This window comes from Panthera onca, chromosome C2 (genome assembly GCF_046562875.1).
Source record: "Panthera onca isolate mPanOnc1 chromosome C2, mPanOnc1 haplotype 2, whole genome shotgun sequence".
In the NCBI taxonomy this organism is placed as follows: Eukaryota; Metazoa; Chordata; class Mammalia; order Carnivora; family Felidae; genus Panthera; species Panthera onca.
The window spans coordinates 73,204,899-73,229,308 of record NC_138347.1 but is presented as its reverse complement, the minus strand read 5'-3'; the positions used below and the strand labels follow the sequence as shown (position 1 = coordinate 73,229,308).

Here is a 24,410-nt window from a genome sequence, read left to right as displayed (position 1 = left end):
CTGAAGCCTGCTTTGGATTCTGTGTCTCCCTCTCTGCCCCTCATCTACTAGTGCTCTCTCTCTCAAAAATGAAAAACATTAAAAAAAATTTTTTTTAAGTAAAATTCAGGAAGTTTAGGAGGAATAAATCTCAACTTATTGATTTAATACTAGTTATTGACTTCAAGATATGGCTAAAGTAACATTCTGCTATCTGGTTAATTTATTTCAAGCAATGCTTAATATTTCTGACCATTCACATGCACTGACAAACTGTGTAGATTGGCTGTATTGGAATGGAGAGGCTGAGAATGAGTCACTAGGGAGTCAGTGCTATAATCTAGATCCACAAAGACAATTATTAGAAGTGAATTAAAGGAAGAAAAAAGTAGGAAGACCAACTTCTATGTATACCTGCAGAAAAGGTTTATCATTATTTTATTCAAAATCTATTCAGTTTATCTCAGAAAATTTAAGCATTACTTTTGTCAATGAAAGAAAAAAAGGATAAAAAATGAATGACTGCTCCTTTAAAGTACAACTTAAAGAGACAGAATTATCTGAATTCTAATTACACGGGATAAAGAAGCTCCTGCCAATCAGGAGGAAAGAGCAATAACCAAGCTCCTGTCAATCAGGAGGAAAGGGCAATAAATACTCACCTGCTTTTCACTAATATGACTACTTATGCAGACAACGTTCTTATCAATGACAATGACCAAGAATTTGAAAAGATCAACAATTTTAAAATCTTGACCAGGAATTGCTTGAAATCATTTCATGATAAGACCTATTTTGAGAAAAAGTTATGTTCATGGAAACTAGCTCAAGTTTCTCATTAAAATACTTTTTAAATATTTAGAAGTATTGTACTCATTCAATATGTAATATCTCCCCCAATAGTATGTTTTATTTTATAATTCTATTAAAAAGAAATGATTTATTTATTAAATACTTATTATTTTAACATAATTCCATTTAAAAATTTTAAAAATTTTCCACCAACACCCAGATAGTCCATGACATTTTCATGAAACCATCCACTGAGTGAATGAGTGGACAGCTGTAATATGGAAAATCAAACTCAGAAAAAAATAAAACAAAAAGGGTTACACATTTTATAGAATTTATGCAGCAATTCAACCTTAAAGCTTCATTCAGCAAAAATAATAATCAAATAAAAATTCCAACTTCCTTACACCAACAGCAAATGAGAATCCAAAAGAGTCATCAGTGAAGTTACAGAAATCTCTATGTTCCAGAAAAGTCAGTGTTCAAGCCAACTGCAGTATGTAATAGAACGCAGCACGCCTGACCATTCCATTTAAAAATTTTAAAAATCAGCACGCCTGACCTGCTCTGAAACAGCCATGAGTTGGTGCCTTATAAAGACATATGAGTTAGAGAACAACCCTAGGAAATTCTCATTCTATAAGGAATAAGGAACAATAATATCCATTCTTACAGAAGAAATAAATCACAAAAGAATCCAAATAATTTTTAAATGACCAGATAAACTAATCCCAATCTATGTTTAATCTTGGCTAAAAACCCAAATGGCTCTATTATTTTAAACATTTATTTAAACCCATTTATTAAGTTATTCATAAATGACATTTGCAGAATATCCAGCTTTTTACTGTGACACAAACAGATACACCAAAATCTAAGTATTACAAAATCTGCTACAGAATTTAAGCAGATTGCCACGTTTATTACATTTTAGAAAGCAGTTTGTCTTGTCCTATAAAGCCTCCTTTGCCCTGTAATGCTATGTAATTAAAATTTCATTGTAGAGAATGCTACTAAAATAAAGCATTTTATGTAACTAGGCTTTTCCCACATTTTAACAAATGGCTCTGAGATCATATTTAAATCTTATAATAAATAATGCTGTGTAATCATAGAATGTTTATAACTAAAAGTCATTTAGTAAAACCCATTCATTTTCCAAAGGAGGAGCACAAAGCTTAGTAAAATTAAATGACCTCCCCAGGAAAAGAATTATGCAAGTACTAGGGATGTAACAGTAAACAAGAGATCTGTCATCCCTGGTCATATTTTAGCTAAAGCAAAGTATGCAGTATTATGATGAAGGAAGAATCTTTGCCTCAAATATAAGAATTCTGATTCAAGTACACACGAGTCACTCCTACTGGGAAAATTTTAAAGTATTTGTTAACAAGAAACAAAAAGGCCAGGTAAAGCAGACAACATAGCAACTATAAAAGGAAAGGAAATTAAAAGGTAGTAAAGCAAGGTCTTACAATTCCATACTTCTATCTATTAGGAAAATTTCTGAGATGCTAAAAAAAATATGGGATAAAATTAGAAAGGCACTGGACATCTGGATATAGTATAAAACAAAGAGTTCTCTATAGATACATGTATAGTATATATATCAACACACACAAGCTCACCAACCTACAGCCTTAAGTCCTCTATGCAGACAGGCAGGCAAAGAGTAATCTCCTATCGGTTTGCAAATCATCTTTTTAAAGCAACATAAATTTTAGTGAAAATAGAGATCCTGAAGTTTTCAAGTGCCAGAAACAATAAAAGAAAAATGTTTAAAACGTTAAATACTTTTAATTATCTATTTGGTATGTGCTGTCACTGATTTAACAAATTTTTTTCATTTAATGACTATAAAAAAAACACAAGAATTTTCTTAAGTTCATAACCTTGGTCTCCTTAACTCTGCAAAAGTACTTTCTACCAGGAATCTTCTAGGTGGTAGTAGCAGAAATGAATATAACACAGTGCCTGCAGTCATGGAACTTAGACAATAAATTAAGTACATACACTCATTTAAGAATCAGATGATATATGTGTATATTGTGTGTGTGTGTGTGCCTGTGTGTGTGTAAAAGGCAGAGTAAGGTAACCTAAGTGATGACAGGGTGGTCAAGGAAGGCTTATCTGAGAGGTAGTGACCTAAATAAAGTGAGGGAGACGTGTAGAAAGAGAAAGAATACTTTAAGGAAAATAGCCACACATGGATATGAACAAAGAACATTCTGCACAGAATAGATAGCAAGTGCAAAGGCCCTAAGATGAGAATTACTTTGATATGTTAAAGAACAACAAAGACTCCATGTGGCTATAGCCAGGCAGAAAACAGAGATGAGATCAGGGAGTTATCAGCAGAAGTCTGGTCATAAGGCTGGGGTATGCCATGTTTGGGTTTTATTCTGAGTGTGACGGGAAGCTACAATAGTGGAATGCTATAAATTAATTTATATTTTTAAGTTCTTTCTGGCTCCTGTATACAGAACTCATTGTAGAAGGGCAAGAAGAGAAGCAGAAACACAAGTTGGAAGGCTATGATATAATCCTAAACAAGAGGTGGTAGTATTGTAGACTTGGAGGTGGCAGAGGAAACTACTGTTAGTTGGATTTGGGGTGTAATTTTGCTAATATGTTGGATATGGAGAATATGGAAAAAAGAAAAGTCATATAAAAAGCTTTAAGGATAGGGGCGCCTGGGTGGCTTGGTCGGTTAAGCATCCGACTTCGGCTCAGGTCATGATCTCACGGTCCGTGAGTTCGAGCCCCGCGTCGGGCTCTGTGCTGACAGCTCAGAGCCTGGAGCCTGTTTCAGATTCTGTGTCTCCCTCTCTCTCTGCTCCTCCCCTGTTCATGCTCTGTCTCTCTGTGTCTCAAAAATAAATAAACGTTAAAAAAATAAAAAAATAAAAAAGTTTTAAGGATAAAACTCATTAAGCTGCACAATAATTTGCCTGCCAAAAATATTTTGAAATTATAAGCTTTATGGCTGATGCGTTGGTTAATTGTTGGCTTTCACCACCACATCACCCTTTCATGGGCTCCTCCTCTGTATTGCCAGATGCTAGAAATCTGCAAAGTATATTTCCTAGGCCTCCTTGCAAACAGAGAGGTTAGGTTCTGCCAATGTAAGCCAATGACAGCAGGACATAGAGGAAGCCACGGTTTTTTCTGCTTCTGTTCTGACATAGCCATCAGTGAGCATCTGTGAGCCACACCAACTTTGAGCAGCCATTTATGACCAATCTGGGCAGTTTCAGTGGGACTACAGGCTCCTTGGCTCTGCAGCAACCACAAGAAGGCAAGCTCCTGGCTTCCTGGCCAAGTTACATTGGCTGTATTCTCAACAGTGCAATACTTAGGAGCTCTGGGGGACAGTTTCCCATGTCCTCCAGCCCCAGGGGCAATAGCTACTTCCCATATTTACTAATCTCTAGATGGCACCACCTTAACTCTTTTTATTCCTCCAACCCTTCCAACACTTTTGTAACCAATTCACTGTATTAAAATCTTTCTGTCAGAAATATCCTAAGTGGCTTGTTTTCCTGAACGTATGCCAACTGATATAGTAAAGAAAGAAGCGTCACTCTCCAGAGTCTACTTTCACATATTGTTGTTCCTCGCAACACTCTTACATATAGGCATAGCAAATTCTATTATTCCCTTCATATAAAGCAACAAACTGAAAACTGAAAGTGATTATTAAAATACTTTGAAGATTTGTTGACAAGAAATCTACCAATACACATTTAAACAATTTATTTGCCAAGTGTTTATCTTAAGCATAAATTTTCACATTTAAAGTTATAACAAAGAGCCAAGGTATTCTTATGTAAAGTAATAATGCAAGACTTACTGATTTAAAGAAAATATCAGAAATAAGACTATTACAAAAGATAATATATTATGGAGAAAACATTTAACTTTTTATGTTAATTTCAATCAATAGCTTTTATCCCCCCCAAAATTAGTTCTTACTATATTACATTTTTTAAGAAGTTTAAATCCAAATGATCACTTGATTTAAAAACAAATCAAACATACTATATACTGGCATCTAAATCCTCTAGAAGGTAGAAAGAGAATAAGACGACATTAAGAAAACAAATTGGTGCAAAATATTAGAGATACAACCATAAAATGCTAAGAAGAGGGGTGCCAGGCTGGCTCAGTCAATTGAGCATGCAACTCTTCGACTTGGGGTTATAAGTTTGAGCCCCATGATGTGTGTAGAGATTACTTTTTAAAAAACTAAAAAAACCTCTTAGAAGAAAACAAAGGGATAAATCTTCATGATCTGGGATTTGGCGATGGATTTTTGGATATGACCCCAAAAGCAGGAGCAACAAAAAAAATAAACTGAATTTCATCAAAATTAACTTTTGTGCATCAGAGGATATTATCAAGAAACTGAAAAGACAACCTATACAGAATGGGAGAAAATATTTACATATTTATCTGATAAGAATTAATATCCAAAATATACAAAGAATTCAGTTTTTAAAATTCCAATTTAAAAACAGGCAAAGGACTCAAATGGCCACGATGGTAACAATGGCAGAAAATACACAATGGCCAATAAACACATGAAAACATGCTCAACTGTATTAAGCATCGGAGAAGTACAGATCAAAACCACAGTGAGACACTACTTCACACCTACTAGGACAGCTGTGATCAAAAAAATGGAAAATAATAAACGTTGACAAGATGTGAAAAACCAGAACACTCACACATTGCTGCTGGAAGTGTAAAATGGTGCAGGCTCTGTGAAAAACAGTTCAGTGTTTCCTTAAGAAGGAAGTAGTATAGAAGTATCATATGCACCAGTAATTCCACACCTGGATCTATACTCAAAAGAACTGAAACCCGGAAATGAAGCAATACTTGTACATGCTAACTTCAGAACAGCTAAAATTTGAAGTACAATTAAAATAAATATCACCAGATAACTTTACCCTTAATTTGACCAAAAAAACCCAAAAAAGTAAGAAAATCAAATAAACTAAGAACCAAAAACTGGCAGATTTTTATAAAGAGTATGTGTTGATAATTTTGAAGCACCAAATAATTATATGACAGTCATATATGTTAAGCTTTTTAAAATTTTTTAAGAAGCACATAACACAAAAATTAACTCAAAATAGATTAAAGACTTGAAAATAAGACCAGAACCCTCTGTATTGCCAGGTGCTAGAATAAAACTCCTAGAAGAAAACACAGGCAGTAACCTCCTTGACATCAGTCCTGGCAATGATTTTTTCGATTTGATACCAAAACAAAGGCAACAAAAGGAAAAATAAACAAGTGGGACTACATCAAACTAAAAAGTCTCTGCACTGCAAAGGAAACCAACAACAAAGTGAAAAAGCAACTACTGAATGGCAGAAAATATCTGCAAATCATATATCTGATAAGTGGTTAATATCAGGAAGGAAGGAAGGAAGGAAGGAAGGAAGGAAGGAAGGAGGGAAGGACCTCATACAGCTCAATAGGAAAAAAAAAATCCGATTAAAAAATGGGCATATGGTCTGAATACACGTTTCCAAAGAAAACATACAACTGGCTAACATATACATGAAAAGATGTTCTACACCACTAATCGTCAGGGAAATGTAAATCAAAATGCAATGAGACATCACCTCATACCTGTTAGAATGGCTACTATCAAACAGACAAGAAAAAAAAAAACCCAAAAGGACAAGAAATAACAAATGTTGGCAAGGACACAGAGAAAAGGAAACACTTACACACTGTTGGTGCCAATGCAAATTGGTGCAGCCACCAATGGTGGAAAACAGTATGGAAATTCCTCAAAAAATTAAAATTAGAACTACCATATGATCCAGCAATTCCACTTCTAGGTATGATCAGAAAAAATTGAAAACACTAATTTGAAAAGATATATGCACCTCCATGTTCACTGCAGCATTATTTACAATAGTCAAGATATGGAAACACCCTAAATATCCATCAATGGATGAGTGGATAAAGATGTAATACACATACACACGCATGCGCGCGCACACATACACACACTGAAATACTACTCATCTATAAAAAATAATGAACTCCTGACATTTGCAACAACACAGATGGATCTTGCAGGTATTATGCTAAGCAAAATAAGTCAGAAAAAGAAAAATAGTGTCTGCACTCAGATATAAAATTTTAAAAATAAGGGTGTCTGGGTGACTCAGTCATTTAAGCATCCGACTCTTGATTTCAGCTCAGGTCATGATCAAGTAGTGAGATCAAGCCCCACGTCAGGCTCCACACTGAGCGCAGAGCCTGCTAAGGTTTTCTCTCTCTCCCTCTGCCCCTGTCCTGCTCCCACTCTCTAAAAAAAAAGAAAAAAACAAGAAAAAAATCTTTGAAAAATAACAACAACAACAAAAAATGAGCTCAAGCATATAGAGAACAGACTGGTGGCTGCCTGAGGCAGGGGTAGCGGGTGAAAGGGTTCAAAGGGTGTAAATTTCTATAAAATATTCAATGAATATGTTGTAGGGAGGTAACAAACAGCATGATGACTACAGTTAATAATACTGTACTGCATATTTGAAAGTAGGTAGGAGAGTGAGTCTTAAAAATTCTCATCACAAGAAAAATAAATTATAACTACGTACAGGTACACGTGTTAACCGAACTTACTGCAGTAATCATTTTATAGTATATACAAATACAGAATCGTTACTTGGAATCGCTGTATACATAAAACTAACATAATGTCAATTATATCTCAATAAAAATTTTAAAAAAAGAATGTATAACTCATAGCTACCATGTTTTCAGTAAAGTTTTACAAAATTTATAAAGGAATTTCTTGACATTCTAAAAGTATCCCTCATTCTTGAAGGCTAAATGCCCTCAAATCTTAAAGACACATATAAATAGCCCAAAGAATACAGCAGTCTTTAATACTGGCAACTGATAAGACAAAGAGGATATATTTGTAAGTATTTAAAAGAAATAGCTAAATTTAGAATGATGACTTTTACTTCGTCATTCTTAAAATAATTCCTTAAGAACTCCCAAAGGCACAACTTAAACAAAAAAATAGCTCTTATGGGTATATATTTCAGTGATATTAAGTTCACCTTACTAGAACGAGAAATAAAATCTCTCTCTGTCTCACACACACACACACGTTAGATCCACCCAACTAAAAAGCTGACAATTTAAAGTTACTGAATTACAACTTAAGTACTTTTGTAAAATACTGCCACTCAAGGAATATACTAAATATTAACATGGTCATAGTAACACCTACTTGCTGACACTTACTGTGTGAAAATTTATCATTTCTTGAAGACTGTCAGAAAACTTGGTTAAACTTGTCTATGAAAGAAACCAAAAGAAAACCAAGTCATTTAAAAGCCACCAAAATAGGTCACAAAAATGTTACTTCAGCATTTCTGACAGAAAGATCAAGTTACATTGTAAACAATGACATTTACTTGCAAGGGCAATTTCATGGCATTGCCTCATGGGCATACTCTGCAAAGAGGACAAGTCTACATGTGGTGAGTGACATAAAACCCCAGAACAGTCAAAGAATTAATATTGTCATATCAGTAGGAGTATGCTAACAAATAGTAATGGCACATATAAACCTAAAGGTAAAATTGAGTGTATCAAGACTGCACATTTAGACATCCCGGAGTCAAATAATCATGAAGGCACATCCATTACCTAACCAGGTATTATTCCTCCTGGAAGAAATAACATAATACCACAGAGTACAGCAAGGGGTCTAAGTTAACCAAGCATAGTGAGCTGACAAGAACTTTCCTATACAGCCCCATACATACAGCTAAATACTATTCGTAAGGTTTAATGCTCTCTGCTTGCCCCTATAAGCTCCTACTAGGGAGCATAATCCTCCTCTGCCTGCTCAGGCCCTCTTGTAGAGGATTCAGCTCACTACCAGAAGTAAGCTTACATTCACAATGCAAATCATCCATCAACTTCTAACTATGCTAGAAAACAGAATTATACAAAATAAGACCAATAGGTGATAGCTTTTCTATTCCTATTTTTACCACTATAGCCACTAATACGTTTAATAAATGAATGCATAATTCTTTAATATCCTGTTGCATTTAACATATTAACTAATTTTAACAATACTAACCTCAACTACAGCATCATTACTAGAATATTGTGCCAGGTCTCGAATCCCATTCATGAATTGTTTATTTGCAACACAAAAGGCCTTTCCGGTATCAATCATTGCGATACAAAGTTTCACAAGCTGAAAAAGAAAAACATTACATCAGGTTGAAAATAATTATACAAATTACTTAGTTGAACAAGTGTTAGTAGTAGCTTCATGAGTTAGCCTAGTTTAGATAAATTATGGTTCATCAATAAATCCAAAATAGACCAATTGAAAATTGCTCTTTTCCCCTCTGACTTATAAAGTAAATTCATAGGAGGGTTGTACCAAAACAGTTGACCTTTTAGGACCCAGAAGGTGTGTTATAACAACAACAAATCATTTTATCAAGTCAAATTCAAGCCCATAAATTAATTCTATAAAAATTTGTCTAGGAAGAACAGGGAACTTGAGGCAGAACAACCAGTATGTTAAAAAATATTTTAAATTAAAAAAAAAAAAAAAACTCAAAACCTGTGGTATGTTGGAGAAAAGGGGAATAAGCTGACATGTTGAGTTAGTCATGCTGGGCATTTCAGTGTCAATCTATCAAAGAAGATGTCAGAATTGATTAATCAACCATATTTATCCAATGCCTACTGTCCTAGGCACTGTGCTAGCGTTAAAATTGAGACTTTCTTTCATCTTTCTTTCTCTTTAATTCCTTTCCTCCCTCCCTTTCTTTTTTCCATTCCTTATTTTTCTCCTTTCATTCAAACATAGAACATTTTCTTTAATCAAGCAGTATCTTGGGTGAATACATATATATACATATATTTTTTTTTTCTTCTTTTTAAAGTGGAGAAGGAAAGGATACTGAGGGGGTAATGCAGGGGTGGGAGGGCACCACGAAGAGCACCCCCCCCCCCAAAAAAAACCTTTAAAAAACATCTAAAGGATCTCAGAAGTATGTTTTAAAACTATTATACCCTAGGGCCTAGAAGAACAGAAGTTAAAGATATAATCTCTCACAAAACAGATGAACATAAGGGAAGGGAAACATAAATAATATAAAAACAGGGAGAAGGACAAAACATAAGAGACTCTTAAAAATGGAGAACAGGGGCGCCTGGGTGGCACAGTCGGTTGAGCATCCGACTTCAGCTCAGGTCAGGATCTCGCGGTCCGTGAGTTCGAGCCCCGCGTCGGGCTCAGGGCTGATGGCTCAGGGCCTGGAGCCTGCTTCCGATTCTGTGTCTCCCTCTCTCTCTGCCCCTCCCCCGTTCATGCTCTGTCTCTCTCTGTCTCAAAAATAAATAAACATTAAAAAAAAATTTTTTTTTAAAAAATGGAGAACAAACAGAGGGTTAGTGGAGGGGTTGTGGGAGGGCGGATGGGCTAAATGGGTAAGGGGCATTAAGGAATCTACTCCTGAAATCCCTGTTGCACTATATGCTAACTAACTTGCATGTAAATTTAAAAAATAAATTAAGTTAAAAAATTTTTTAAAAAACATAATATCTCTCTCAGAAGCTCTAATTCTAACCAACAGACAAGCAGATACATTCCCTACAGCAAAAACACGACTGCTATGCATGACAAAACCAAGCATGATGGAACAAAGGAAGAACATCTAACCAGGACTATGGGCTTAAATAAGGGAAGGATTCCTGGAAAAGGTAACACTTGAGAAAAGCCCTGAAGACCAACAGGAATTAGCCAATCAGACAAAAGTAATGGGAAGACACTACTCTAGGAAGAACATGTGCTAAGGCCCAGAAGCTCAGTGGGCAGGACAGAGGCAGTGTGCAGTGTGAAAATGTGTGGCATTAAAAGTATGATGTTAGAAATATATACAAGGACCAGATCAGGACAAGCCTTGTGTACAATGCTAAGATGTTCACAGTTTGTATGAAAGGAAAAGTGAAGACAATGATTGGTGAGTTCACCTGAGTTCCATCTTAGAATGATGATCTAAAAGGAGAAAAAATAAAAACATGGAAAGAAAGAATAAAGATAAGGAGATTGGACCAAAAACCATGAGAGTCTAAATTAAGGCAGTAAGCAGGGAGAGAAAAGGGAGACAAATTCAAGAACTACAATCAAGTACTCTGGTACACTTATGCAGACGACTGTGTCCCACCAAGGGGAAAGTTGGAGCTGAAATTCAGCCTGAGCTTGGCCTGCCATGGACTACTAATTCACACATTAAACTGGCCAGCAAAAAACTTGTTTTCACTGTGTTGAGCCTGTGAGATAAGCCAAGTGGAAAGCTGATCAAACACAAATGAACACAGATGTTTGCAACTCAAAAAAGACTGTAGATACAGATACAGAAGGCATCAAAAAATATACAGTATCAGTGCTACAGTGTTATGTCCTAGACAGAGAGCAGAGGACAGATGCAGAGTGAAAATTACACAAAGGAGACTAAAGAGGAAGAGGGAAAGTAGGAGAAAAAGCAAGAGAATAATTTCACCAAAGTAGAAAAAGGAACATTGTATCAAAAGATGGATGATGGGGGCGCCTGGGTGGCGCAGTCGGTTAAGCGTCCGACTTCAGCCAGGTCACGATCTCGCGGTCCGTGAGTTCGAGCCCCGCGTCAGGCTCTGGGCTGATGGCTCGGAGCCTGGAGCCTGTTTCCGATTCTGTGTCTCCCTCTCTCTCTGCCCCTCCCCCGTTCATGCTCTGTCTCTCTCTGTCCCAAAAATAATAAATAAAAAATGTTGAAAAAAAAAAATTAAAAAAAAAAAAAAAAAAAAAGATGGATGATGAATGGTTCGAAAACTCATAAAAGTCAAGTTTTAAAAAGACTTAAAAAACATCTATTGAGTTTGGTGGCAAAGTCACCAGCATCCCCGGCAAGAATATTTTAAGAGAAACTGACTGGGGGCTGTTAGGTTACAGTAAATTATGAACTATAGATGAAGACGACAAAATGATAGCTCAATATATGCATATAAATTCTACAGAATACCCTACAAGAACATCCTATACTAAAATAAGGATTCTGTGATAAAACAAATCTAGCAAACTCTAGGGTTTTTTTTAAATTTTTTTTTTAACGTTTATTTATTTTTGAGAGACAGATCATGAGCAGGAGAAGGACAGAGAGAGGGGGGACACAGAATCCGAGGCAGTCTCCAGGCCTGAGCTGTCAGCACAGAGCCTGAAGCGGGGCTCGAACCCACAAACTGCAAGATCATGACCTGAGCTGAAGTCGGATGCTCAACCGACTAAGCCACCCAGGCACCCCTGGCAAACTCTAGGTTTAAAAAGCTAAACAGATTTCTTTATTGCTGAACTTTAAAGAGCTTCTGATATATATTCATGTGTACTGTGAATCCTAGAAGAGTATAATATGTAACATTTCTCAAAAATATTTGATGTGGAATTCTCTTCACAGGAAGCATTCTCATAGAAACAACATCTCATAAAACTCACTATGAGAAATGCTGGCAGAAATCAGTCTTCTAAACAGTTTGAAAATTACAAACAAACAAGTAGAAAATTACAAAAAAATAGAGGTGCCTGGCTGGCTCAGTCAGTTAAGTGTCCAACTCTTGATTTGGGCTCAGATCATGATCTCACAGTTTGTGAGATTAAGCACCGCATCAGATTCCACACTGACAGTTTGGGATTCTCTCTATCCTCTCTTTCTGCTCCTCCCTCTGCTCATGCAAATGTGCGCATAGTCTCTCTCTCAAACACACACAAAAAAGAAAATTACAAAAAATAATGTCTTAAAAATCAGAAAAACTAATTCTAAAATTCATATGGAGTAAACATTAACATGCAAGAAGACGGAAAAAAATCAAAAAGAATAATGAGATGGGGACATAAGCCTTATATTTTTTTAAATTTTTTTAACGTTATTCATTTTTTGAGAGACAAAGAGAACACGAGAGGGGCAGAGAGAGAGGGAGACACAGAATCTGAAGCAGGCTCCAGGCTCTGAGCTGTCATCATAGAGCCTAATGTGGGGCTTGAACTCACAAACTGGGAGATCATGACCTGAGCCCGTGAGACACTTAATCAACTGAGCCACCCAGGCACCCCAGCCTTATATATTATTAAAATGTATTATACAAGTGCAGTAGTTAAAAGTCTGGTAATGGAGGTGAATAGACAAACTGTTCAATGGAATAGAACAGAGTCAAGAAACAGATACAAATATGCAGTACTTCCAGCCGGGGGGGGGGGGGGGGGGGGGGGGGGGGATATCCAATAAATGACATACGGATCCTAGATAGCCATCTAATGGGGAACAAAGAAAACATAAAACCAAGTTGAATTCCAAATGCTCAAATTAATTTCAGATGGAATAAAGATTTAAGCATGAAACATTAAATGAGAAAACTAAGAGAAAACAGGAGGTAATATTTTTTATAATCTCAAAGTAACAGAAGTCTTTTTGAGAAAGATGCAAACCTCAAAAATCATAGCAGAAACATCAATTCAACTACAAAAACATAAAACATTTCTATAAGAAAAAAACAGTAAACTTAGTCAAAAGAAAAACAATAAAATGGGAAAACAATATTAGTAACAATCACAAGGGACTAATTTCCCTGCTATAAGAAAGGGTATACAGCCATCTTTGAAAAGCAAACCAGCCACTAGAAAAAAAGAAAAAAGAAAAAAGGTCGACAGATATGTACAGATAATTCCCAGAAAATTCAAATACATCCTATACCCATAAAAAAAAATCAATCTCACTCATAATTTTTTTAAAAATTGCAAAATACTGTTTTTTACAGAACAGCAAAGATCAAAAGTTTGGTAATTTGCTATTGTAGAGTGGGTAGGTATGGGGAAACAGGCACTCTCACACATTTTGGGGGGAGGGGATGTAAATTGGTACAATTTCCATGTAAGGCAGTTTAGCAAGAGCTATCAAAATTTTAAACAATTACCCTCTAACCTAGCAATTTCACTTTTAGAAAAGTATTATACACATACATTTTCACATAAGCTACATGACACACATGTGAAGTCATTCACTGCAGCCACAGTAAAATACAGGCAACAATCTAAGTATCCATCAGTAGACAACTGGATAAATTATGATATATCCATTAATGAAATACAATTCACCCTTTAAAAAGAATGAGGCAGCTCTATAATTAATAACAAAAACCAAAATCCAAGATATATGTTTTCCAAAAGTAAAATGTAGAACAGTGTTAATATTTTTGTTGGAGTGGGGAGAGGAGAAACACAAATACTTAAAATCTTTTATATGGTCAGAAAACTTCTGGAAGGACACACAAGTGTTCTCTAGGAAAGAGATTAGAGGAGGACTAATTTCTCACTGATTTCTCTACCTTTGAGTTTTGTGTCACACAGGTGGTATTCAACAAATTAAATACTTATTTAACAAATTAAGTAGTTAAAAAAAATTAAATTGAAATGTTCTATAAAAACTGAAAGAGAGGTTGGTAGTATAACAATATGGATAAAAACACAAGGGTTCTGGGTTCAGTCAGCTTAGGTTCAAATTCTACTGCTGTCATTAACCATCTAAATAATCCTGAATGACCTTAACCTCTGCAAACTTGTTTCTTCTGTCTGATATGATCACAATGGTACCAAACCATATCAGGTTACTATAAAAGAGTTAAGATGATGTGAGAAGTAACTGAAATGATTCTTTTTCAGAATTACCAAATAGGTACGCCTGGGTGGCTCAGCCAGTTAAGCATCTGACTTCGGCTCAGGTCATGATCTCAAAGGTTTGTGAGTTCGAGCCCCATGTCAAGCTCTGTGGTGACAGGTCAGAGCCTGGAGTCTGCTTTGGATTCTGTGTCTCCCTCTCTCTCTGCCCCTCCCCTGCTCATGCTCTGTCTCTCTCTCTCAAAAATAAACATTAAAAAAATTTTTTTAAAGAAATACCAAATAAAAACTATGCTTCTAGTTAACAATAGGTTTACAACCTATTGGAAACATGTACCAACTCCACACACAATGGAGTCCCAAACCCTGAGACACTTCACTTCCTGGTTCTTCCAGGCTTTGCAATGAGCATGCACCAAAGAACTGAAGTCTCTGAGTCACCTCAAGGAATGTGCATTTGTTCCAATCAGACAACTTTTTGCCTTACATGGGCATAGGTGTAAGGCTTCCGGGTAAGGCTGTAACCTCTGTAGTACTCAGCCAAAGAGCAATCAGGGGAGGGACTTGTACCCTAGGAGATAAATTGCCTGCTGCAACTGCCCCAAGTGTGCCTATCTATCAGACACACTTGCAAGAACATCGATTACAGCCTCTCTTCACTTGCTCCGAGTCTCTGCATCCTCCTTTGATTGGGTCAGTGGGCTTGTTTCTCACAATAGTGCACATAAAGCTCTTAGAACATTACTGGCACATGGTAATTACTAAACATTTATGTTTCCTTGTCAGAGTTTTCTTGTTTGCTTTTGGTTTGTGTGTCTTGTTTTGTTTTGTTTTTGTTCAAGGGAAACTTGAACACTTTCTACTTAAAATAAAGAGGTGATAGAGGGAAAAAAAAAGAGAAAAGTGGCTAAAGCAAAGTCCTAAGAAATTAAGAGTTTGGAATTACATAGGAAAAGGAATACTTTTATCATTCAAATGGGAGGCAAAGTGGGAAAAGAGAAGAACAGATTCTAAATTTCTAGATTAGGGGCATCTGGGTGACTCAGTCAGTTAAGTGTCCAACTTTGGCTCAGATCATGATCTCACGGTTCATGGGTTTGAGCCCCGCTGGGGCTCTGTGCTGACAGCTCAGGGCCTAGAGCCTGCTTCAGATCCTGTGATTCCCCTCCCTCTGCCCCTCCCCCACTCACACTGTGTCTCTGTCTCCCAAAAATGAATGAAGACTTTAAAAAATTTTTTAAATAAATAAATTTCTAGATTAGGAGCAAGAAATAAATGTGTTCCCACCAAAAAGAAGACAGAGTCAAAGTCATCTACTAAGAAAGAAGAACACAGTCATAAATGTTGAGAAAACAGGGAAGTAAAATAGCTGTTAAAGATAATAAGATAACCTGAATGAGTCTTGGAAAATTTGCTTTGCATCAAGAATTCCAAGAATGTGTAGCTCCACCAGTTGGTTTCACGAATTAGTTGTGTAACTTCTCCTGTAGGGCTTTATAGCCCAGATATGACACAGAGAATATAAATTGTTAGGCTAATATAGTAAGAATTCTGTAGAGTAGATGTTATGGAAGGATAATGAACACCTCCAGAAGAAAAATAACGACAGAATAAAATTAAGAACAGACTGAAAGTGTTCATAGCAGTATTATTCATATTAGCTAAAAAATGGAAACAACCCAAATGTCCATCAAATAATGAATGAATAAACAAAATGTGGTATACCCATACAAAGGCATAGTATTCAGTCATAAAAAGGAAATATCGGAGGGGCGCCTGGGTGGCTCAGTCGGTTGAGTGTCCAACTTTGGCTCAGGTCAGGATCTCGCAGTTTGTGAGTTCAAGCCCCGCGTTGGGCTCTGTGCTGACAGCTCAGAGCCTGGAGCCTGTTTCAGATTCTGTGTCTCCCTCTCTCTGCCCCTTCCCCGCTCATGTTCTGTCCCTCAAAAATGAATAAACGTTAAAAAAAAAATTAAAAAAAAAAAAAAAAAGAAATACTGGAACAGGTTACAACCTGGGCAGATGAACCTTAAAAACACATGGTAAGTGAAAAGATGCCAGTCACAAAAGGCCAAGTTATGATTCCACTTATATGAAATGTTCAAAATACGCAAATCCATAGTGACAGAATATAGATTAGTGGCTGCCAGAGGATGTACGGAGAGGAAAATTGGGAGTGACTGCTAACAGGCACAGGATTTCTCTCTAGGGTAATGGAAATTCTCCGGAGTTAGACACTGGTGAGGGTAGCACAATACTGTGAATACACTGAAAACACTGAATCGTACACTTTAAAAGATGAATTTTATGTTAAGTGAATTTTATCTCCAAAAACTACCCCCCCCCCCCAAATGCACTGAAAGGGCAGTAAGTTTAAAAGGGGTCTAAAATATCAGAAGTTTATAACCTGAAAGACGAGAGGGCTGGCTAAGCTTGAAGAACAGAAGCAGGAGTGAAATGAGAACTGGAAGGACTGGAGACTCCAGTAAGAAAGTAAGAGATCAGCATTCCAGATTTCCGAGATGAGAACTCTGAAAGGTAAGGCATAGCTATGGCCATGAGAACAGGTATCAGAATTAGAATAGAGGTCACTATCACAGGAGCTGGAGAGACTATGGAATTGTCATACTGCTGAACCATACTTACACTGCAGCCACTGAGGAAGAAGGATTGACTTGATACTTTGCCTTAGTAGAGGACACTGATGACAGGTATAAATGAATAATCTAAGTCTACAAAGAGGGAAGATTTTACTAAGTGATAAGTATGTCATAGGTACTTTTCCAAATGATGAGAATATAAACAACTTATTTGCCGACTGCCCTGGAGTAAGTAACAGCCTAAGTCTCATTTTTTTTCATGTGCAAATTGGGTATAATGCTAACTGTGCAACATTGTTGTGACAGTTGGAGATACAAGTAAAATTTAGCACTTGACACATAGTAAATGCACATCAAATGAGGGGGTTTTTTTATCCTTCAAAGACAATCTGTCTTCAAGAAGCTAATAATTTGTTGAAGAGATACCATCATTAACATTTATTTAGAATTTACCATGTGCTAAGAACCATACTAAGCATTTAACATATATTAAAACATTTTATCTATATAACCTTACTAATAACTCTATGAGACAGATACTCCAATTTTATCCACTTTGGAGGTGAAGAAACTGAGGCCTAGTAAGGTTGAGGAACTTGCCCAAGGTCATACAGCTTAGTAAGTGGTAGAGCCAGATTCAAACGCAGGCAGCCTTACTCCAGGCTTTGTGTTCTTAACTATTAAACCATGCTACAATCCAAAGACAATGATAATATTGTAATAATTTCAATGGAAATGTGTGAAAGAAAGAATGCAATACAAGAAAAAGAAACTAAGTTTGGTAGTACTTAAGCTGTGATTTAAAAAGTATCTGCTTGGGGTTCCTGGGTGGCTCAGTCGGTTAAGCATCCGACTTTGGCTCAGGTCATGATCTCGTGGTCTGTGGGTTTGAGCCCTGCGTCAGGTTCTGTTGACAACTCAGAGCCTGGAGCTGCTTCAGATTCTGTTTCTCCCTCTCTCTCTGCCCCTCCCCTGCTCATTCATATTCTCTCTCTCTCTCTCTCGCTCTCTCTCTCTCCCCCTTTCTCTCAAAAACAAATAGACATCAACAAATTTTTAAATAAAATAAAAAATAAAAAGTATCTGCTTAACAAAAAGGGAGCAAGCATTCCAGTGAAAAGATGCAACAGATACAGAGATTACATCTAGATGGCCACTGTGATACTCCACAGTTCTGTCAATGCCAGAATACCTGGCAAAATGGATAAATAATTGGACCCAGCAGAACAATGCCACTCGTGAAGCATTATTTTCCACAAGGAGTATTAACTATTGGCAGCATATATTACAAACAAAATAAATATAAGCTAAGTCATCAAGCTAGTTTAACCTGTTGATGGCATGATTTACAATGATATTACAGGTGGAACTTGCCCTGCACAAAGTTATGAAATCACTGAACCAATCTTGGGCAACCCCTCCCCTCCACAAGTCGTTCAATGCCACCACCTTCAATAACACCATTTCTTGCTCCTCTCAGGTTCTCTTCTCTATGCTAACGCCCCAAAATTCTAAAGTAAAATGATAGATAATAGCTTAAGAATTTGGGAGAAGTACGTTTTACAAGAAATCAAGATCTTAAGCTAGAGAAATATAAAAGTAACTATAGAACGTCTATTCAGGTGAAAAATAATAGTTTTTAGAATGTCAAAATTTCTATGATGCTCTTATTAGCCCTTTGGGTAATGAATACTCTAGAAAGGGCTTAGAGACCTTAGTACTAATTGCCAATACTTTGATAACTTGTTTTAAATTTGAATCTTTTTGTTTTAAGGTTCTACCAGTCTCTCAACCCCAACCAAATTTGATATAAAGGCAGGAAAGAGCTGCTCATAAAAGCAAAATCAGTAACAAAAATGCTGTTAGTGGATTCTGTTTAGATGCTTTAAATTTTGAGGATACCCCCAAACATACAAATGTTTCATATGATTTACATGTAGTTCTACCCAAAAAGAATAGATACCCATAATAATCTACTCTGGGATTCTTTACAAAGCCTCGCCTTTCTACATACTCTTTCATAAATCTACCAGAAAATCAAGACTACATCTTTTGTTGCCTACCCGAAAGGTGTGAAAACTTTGTTTCAGAGAGTGCTTAAAATACATGTAATACCTCTGGGTAAAATAATAATAACAATAATAATCCCATACATATAATTTTAAAGAGAAAATAAAATTTTTGAAAATATCCTCACCAAGAATTGTAACAGTAAGTTTTTAAAAAAACACTTGCCTAGACACTTGTGTTCCTTAAAATAAATATCCAAGTGGCATGTGCTATCCCAACACAGACCCAGAAGTACAGTGGTGCACAAAAAGAGCACTGAACAAAAAGAGCACTAAACATGTGGGTGCATGTGTCCCTTCGAAACAGCACACCTGTAGCCCGTGGATAAATGCTTAGTAGTGCAAATGCTGGCCTTTAAGAGACAAAAGAGATGAACATAAGGGAAGGGAAACAAAAATGATATAAAAACAGGGAGGGGGACAAAACAGAAGAGACTCATAAATATAGAGAACAAACTGAGGGTTACTGGAAGGGTTGCGGGAGGGGGCATGAGCTAAATGGGTATGGGGCACTGAGGAATCTAGTCCTGAAATCATTGTTGCACTGTATGCTAACTAATTTGGATGTAAATTTTAAAAAGTATAAAAATTTAAAAGAAAAAAAAAAAAAAGCAGTGAACTAAGAATAAAAACATATGAATCCTAACCCTGGTTCTGCCTCTTCTAACTCTGATTTGAAGCAAGTCCCCTTCACTTTCTGGGCTTTGGTATCCTCATCTATAAAATAAGAATAGTAGCACTTGTCTTACCTAACTCACAGAATTATTGTAAAAATCAAAAAACATATTGGGGCACCTGGGTGGCTCTGGTTAAGCATCAGACTCGGGCTCACAGTTCATGAGTTCAAGCCCTACGTCAGGCTCTACTGACAGCTCAGAGCCTGGAGCCTGCTTGGGATTCTGTGTCTCCCTCTCTCTCTCTCTGCCCCTCTCCCACTCATGCTCTCTCTCTCAAAAATAAATAAATAAACCTTAAAAAAAATAAATATACTGCATATCAAAGTGTTTTGAAAACTATAGAGTAGTACAGAAAAATAAGCTATTAGTAAACATTTTCTAAACTTTTGGTTTTAAATTCATAACTAATACTATTACTTTACATGGTTTCTATACTGTTTACATTATATACATACATTTCATGATTTCAAAACACTGGAAAACCTTTAGTTTAACTAGTATGTGTTTTATATCCTTGCTATAAAAGTGCAGTCCATGGGACAACAACAGCATTGGCATCACCTGGAATCTCATTAGAAACACAGAATCTCAGATACCCCAGACTTACTGAATCAGGATCTGTATTTTTACAAGATCCCCAGGTAATCCCTATGCACAGCGAAGTTTGAGAAGCACTGCTTTATGTAGTAATACAATTTACAATAACAAATAAGTAGGAAGTTATTTTCAGAAAAAGTATTTCGAGTATGTGCATCTGATTTAACTCCATAAATTTTAAGAGATTATTTCACTAAACAATGGTTACTTGAAATCAGATGCCATGTCTTACTCATTCTCATATTGCTGCCTGCTATATAGCAATGTTGCTTGGGTAGAGACAAAAAAGATTATCAATAATTAATACAGAAGATAGAAATCAATATACATTTTACCCTTACATAGAATATAACCATTTAATATCAATTATTAAGTATACACTAAATATTTATGGCATTAGCTTTAAAAATCGAATCAATATTTTAAATTTTATTTATGTTTAATGTATCCAAACCCACATTTATAAACAAGAATGGTCAGGTTATGTATGAAAACCATTAAGCATCAAAAAGATACATGCAATCTTTTTGATGGAAAAGAAGAAAACAAAGTTCCAACAATATAAAGGATATCTAGTTAGCTTTGCAGTCAGCTACTGGTCAAAGTCTTGCTCTGGCACTCAGATTTTCAGCAAGCTATTTTATGTCTATAGCCTCAATTTCCTCATGTGTAAAATTGGAATAATGACATTTACCATCAAAGAGATAAAAGAAGTAACATGAACCACCTAGTATTAAAGGCACAAATCATTATTTACAGAAAACGAGATTAATGCTTTAAAAAAAATTTTTACGTAAAATTCACCTTATCAAGTTTTAGTTCCAATTCTGCCACATCTCCTTCTACTTCTTCCAAAGCAGCCCTAGAAAAAGTAAATATGAAGTAAGTTATCATGTGTTCATTATTTTTTAAGTGCCCCGCACCTCCCACCAGTCCTTCCCCACAACCACCTTCCAGGTTTCCCCTCCCCACTAAGTTATCATTTGTTTAAATATATACTTTATTGCTGAAAAATAACTCTAAATGACAAAAGATATGAATGCTTAAAAATTACACTTCACATTGATAATAATTACCTTAGGATGAAGTATAAACATTTCATAAACATAGAATAGATAATATAATTATTGTTTAAGGTAATGAGAGAAAACATTAGGCTGACTGACTCAAAGCATTCATATTATTCATATTAATAACACTAATTAGAAGTATTTAGCATGTGTTTTGATTTCTTTTTAATGAGGAAGAAATTCTAAAAGTTGAGCTTTAACAAAGACTCAGACTTCTTTTTTTTTATTTAATTTTTAATTTTTTTAAATTTACATCCAAATTAGTTACCATATAGTGCAATAATGATTTCAGGACTAGATTCCTTAGTGCCCCTTACCCATTTAGCTCACCCCCCCCCACAACCCCTCCAGTAACCCTCAGTTTGTTCTCCATATTTATGAGTCTCTTCTGTTTTGTCCCCTTCCCTGTTTTTATATTATTTTTATTTTTGTTTCCCTTCCCTTATGGTCATTTGTTTTGTCTCTTAAAGTCCTCATATGAGTGAAGTCATAGGATTTTGGTCTTTCTCTGACTGACTAATTTCACTTAGCACAATAGCCTCCAGTTCCATCCACGTAGTTGCAAATGGCAAGATTTCATTCTTTTTGATTGCCGAGTAATACTCCATTGTATATATACACCACATCTTCTTTATCCATTCATCCACTGATGGACATTTGGGCTCTTTCCATACTTTGGCTATTGTTGATAGTGCTGCTATAAACATGGGGTACATGTGTCCCTTCGAAACAGCACACCTGTATCCCTCGGATAATGCCTAGTGGTGCAATTGCTGGGTCGTAAGGTAGTTCTATTTTTAGTGTTTTGAAGACTCAGATTTCTATTTAACAAAACACATCTAACCACAACAGAGCATCCCTGAGAACCAGAAAAGAAAAATTTTTACTTTTATAAATAGTTCAGAAAGACGTCAGCCTTGTTTAATGAACAATTTTGTTTCCAATGTATTTTTAAGAAATCTACTGATTTCTATAAAACTTAGTTAGTACTTGATACCACACACTATAAGCAACTTCCAAAAATGGAAATTTGGAACAAAACGACAGCAACTAAAACTTTTTAAGGGTAATAAGAATTTACACTTAAGAGTTAAGATATAACAAAACACAAGTCATCTACTTTAAGCCATCTATCACATTGTCAGATACCTACTTGAAAAACTAGCAACTTCCCAGCAGTTATTTTATGGATTAACCTAAATGTATTTCAAATGGACAGCGGTGGGGGACTAACCACCCAGAAAGTTATTTCGAACTCTGCGTAAGAAATTCTCAATTAGACACCAGGACTAAGAAAAAGATAGCTAAGATAAAAGTTCTATTTCCAGAACTACTCACTTAAACTCTGTGTAACATCCAAATAATCATTTTTTTTTTTAGTGTTTATTTTTGAGAGAGAGAGACAGAGACAGAGCACAAGTGGAGAAGGGGTAGGGAGGAAGACACAGAATCCGAAGCAGGCTCCAGGCTCTGAGCTGTCAGCACAGAGCCCGAAGCAGGGCTCAAACTCATGAATTGTGAGATCATGACCTGAGCTGAATAATTCGGACACTTAACCGACTAAGCTACCCAGATGCCCCCCGCCCCCGAAATAACCATTTTTATCAGTTTGTGATTCTACTTCTCCATCTGGTAAGATTTACTGGAAAATAGTTTTTAATCTCCAAAATAAGAAAATTGTATACAACTATAAATTATTCAGTAAAGAGATGCCTATTCCACAAAATAAAATACTCTAGCATAACAGTTTAAAGTTCAAGAAAACAAGAGGTACTGTACTTCCATAGCAGAGAAACAGAAATGCTTCTCCCCTAACTAAAAGTGTCATTTTCTTCAGCAGTGTTTTCACATTATATATTGTTCCCTTCTCCTAGAAAACATTTTCTCCTCACATTAACCTTAACTCCCTTCACCTGCCTATATATGCTACTTACCATGTAAAACTTAATGCATAAAAGAAAACAAACATATCTGCACAAAGATATTCATTGTTTGTAACAAGTTGAAAACCTACATGTCCAACAATAGGAAATAATGTAAACAAATGATGGTACATCCATCCCATTGTGTGAGGCAGCAAGTTTTTAAATGAGATTGATCTCTATCTACTGAGATAGAAACATATACATGCTAGACTATTACATATGGGAAAAAGCAACTTCCAAAATTATATATAGTGTGAACCCAATTTTGTGGAGGAAAAAAACCTCTTGGTTTACGCATAGGCAAAAATCTGGAAGCATATTTACCAATCTCTTAACTATAACTTTGAAAAATAAGGATTGGAAAGCAGAAAGCGTAAATAGGATTTACTCTTTTTACCACTTATACTTCTGGATTGTTTAGAATTTGCAATAACTATGCACATTTCAATTATTTTAAAGCCAATAAAGGGAGAAAAGGAAAAATTCAGACATCATCTTCTCAGGAGGTGGGCCTCTTGGAATCTCTTCCTCCATCCACTCCAGCTTGATTACACATCCCTCCTATGCTCTCACAACACCTCATGCATGTCTCTATCACTGTCCATTTCTCTTACTCATCTGAGCTCCCCACAGCAGTATAGACACTCAAAATGCTTGTTGAGTCAAGAAAGAAACCCCACAATTGTTTACTCTATCAAAAATGTTCTTCATTTACTTTTTTACCTTTATTTAACCTACCTTTACTCAATCTCCAATTTCTGGGTTTTTCAATTTCTTAAAATATTTATTTATTTTTGAGAGAGAGAGCGCAAGGGGGAGAGGGATAGAGAGAGAGGGAGACACAGATCTGAAGCAGGCTCCAGGCTCTGAGCTGTCAGTACACAGCCCAACGCAGGGCTCAACCTACGAACCGCAAGATCATGACCTGAGCCCAAGCCAGATGCTTGACCCACTGAGCCACCCTAGAGCCCCCATCTTCAATTTCTT

General features: G+C 36.1%; 1 protein-coding gene across 6 annotated transcripts in view; it reads right to left on the bottom strand.

Moving 5' to 3' along the window:
- The window catches only part of ACAP2 (ArfGAP with coiled-coil, ankyrin repeat and PH domains 2), a 155,228-nt gene that overhangs the window by 76,870 nt on the left and 53,948 nt on the right, over positions 1-24,410 (bottom strand). For 4 of the 6 annotated variants that reach the window (XM_078453103.2, XM_078453104.2, XM_078453106.2 and 1 more), the window contains exons 2-4: positions 21,233-21,290; positions 8,906-9,025; positions 8,056-8,109 (exon numbers count right to left, since the gene is read on the bottom strand). In XM_078453103.2, coding sequence (XP_078309229.1) covers positions 8,056-8,109; positions 8,906-9,025; positions 21,233-21,290 — 232 coding nt within the window. Of the gene's footprint in view, positions 1-8,055; positions 8,110-8,905; positions 9,026-15,876; positions 17,104-21,232; positions 21,291-24,410 lie in introns of those variants that run through there. The other 2 variants (XM_078453108.2, XM_078453105.2) reach the window with 2 other exon arrangements.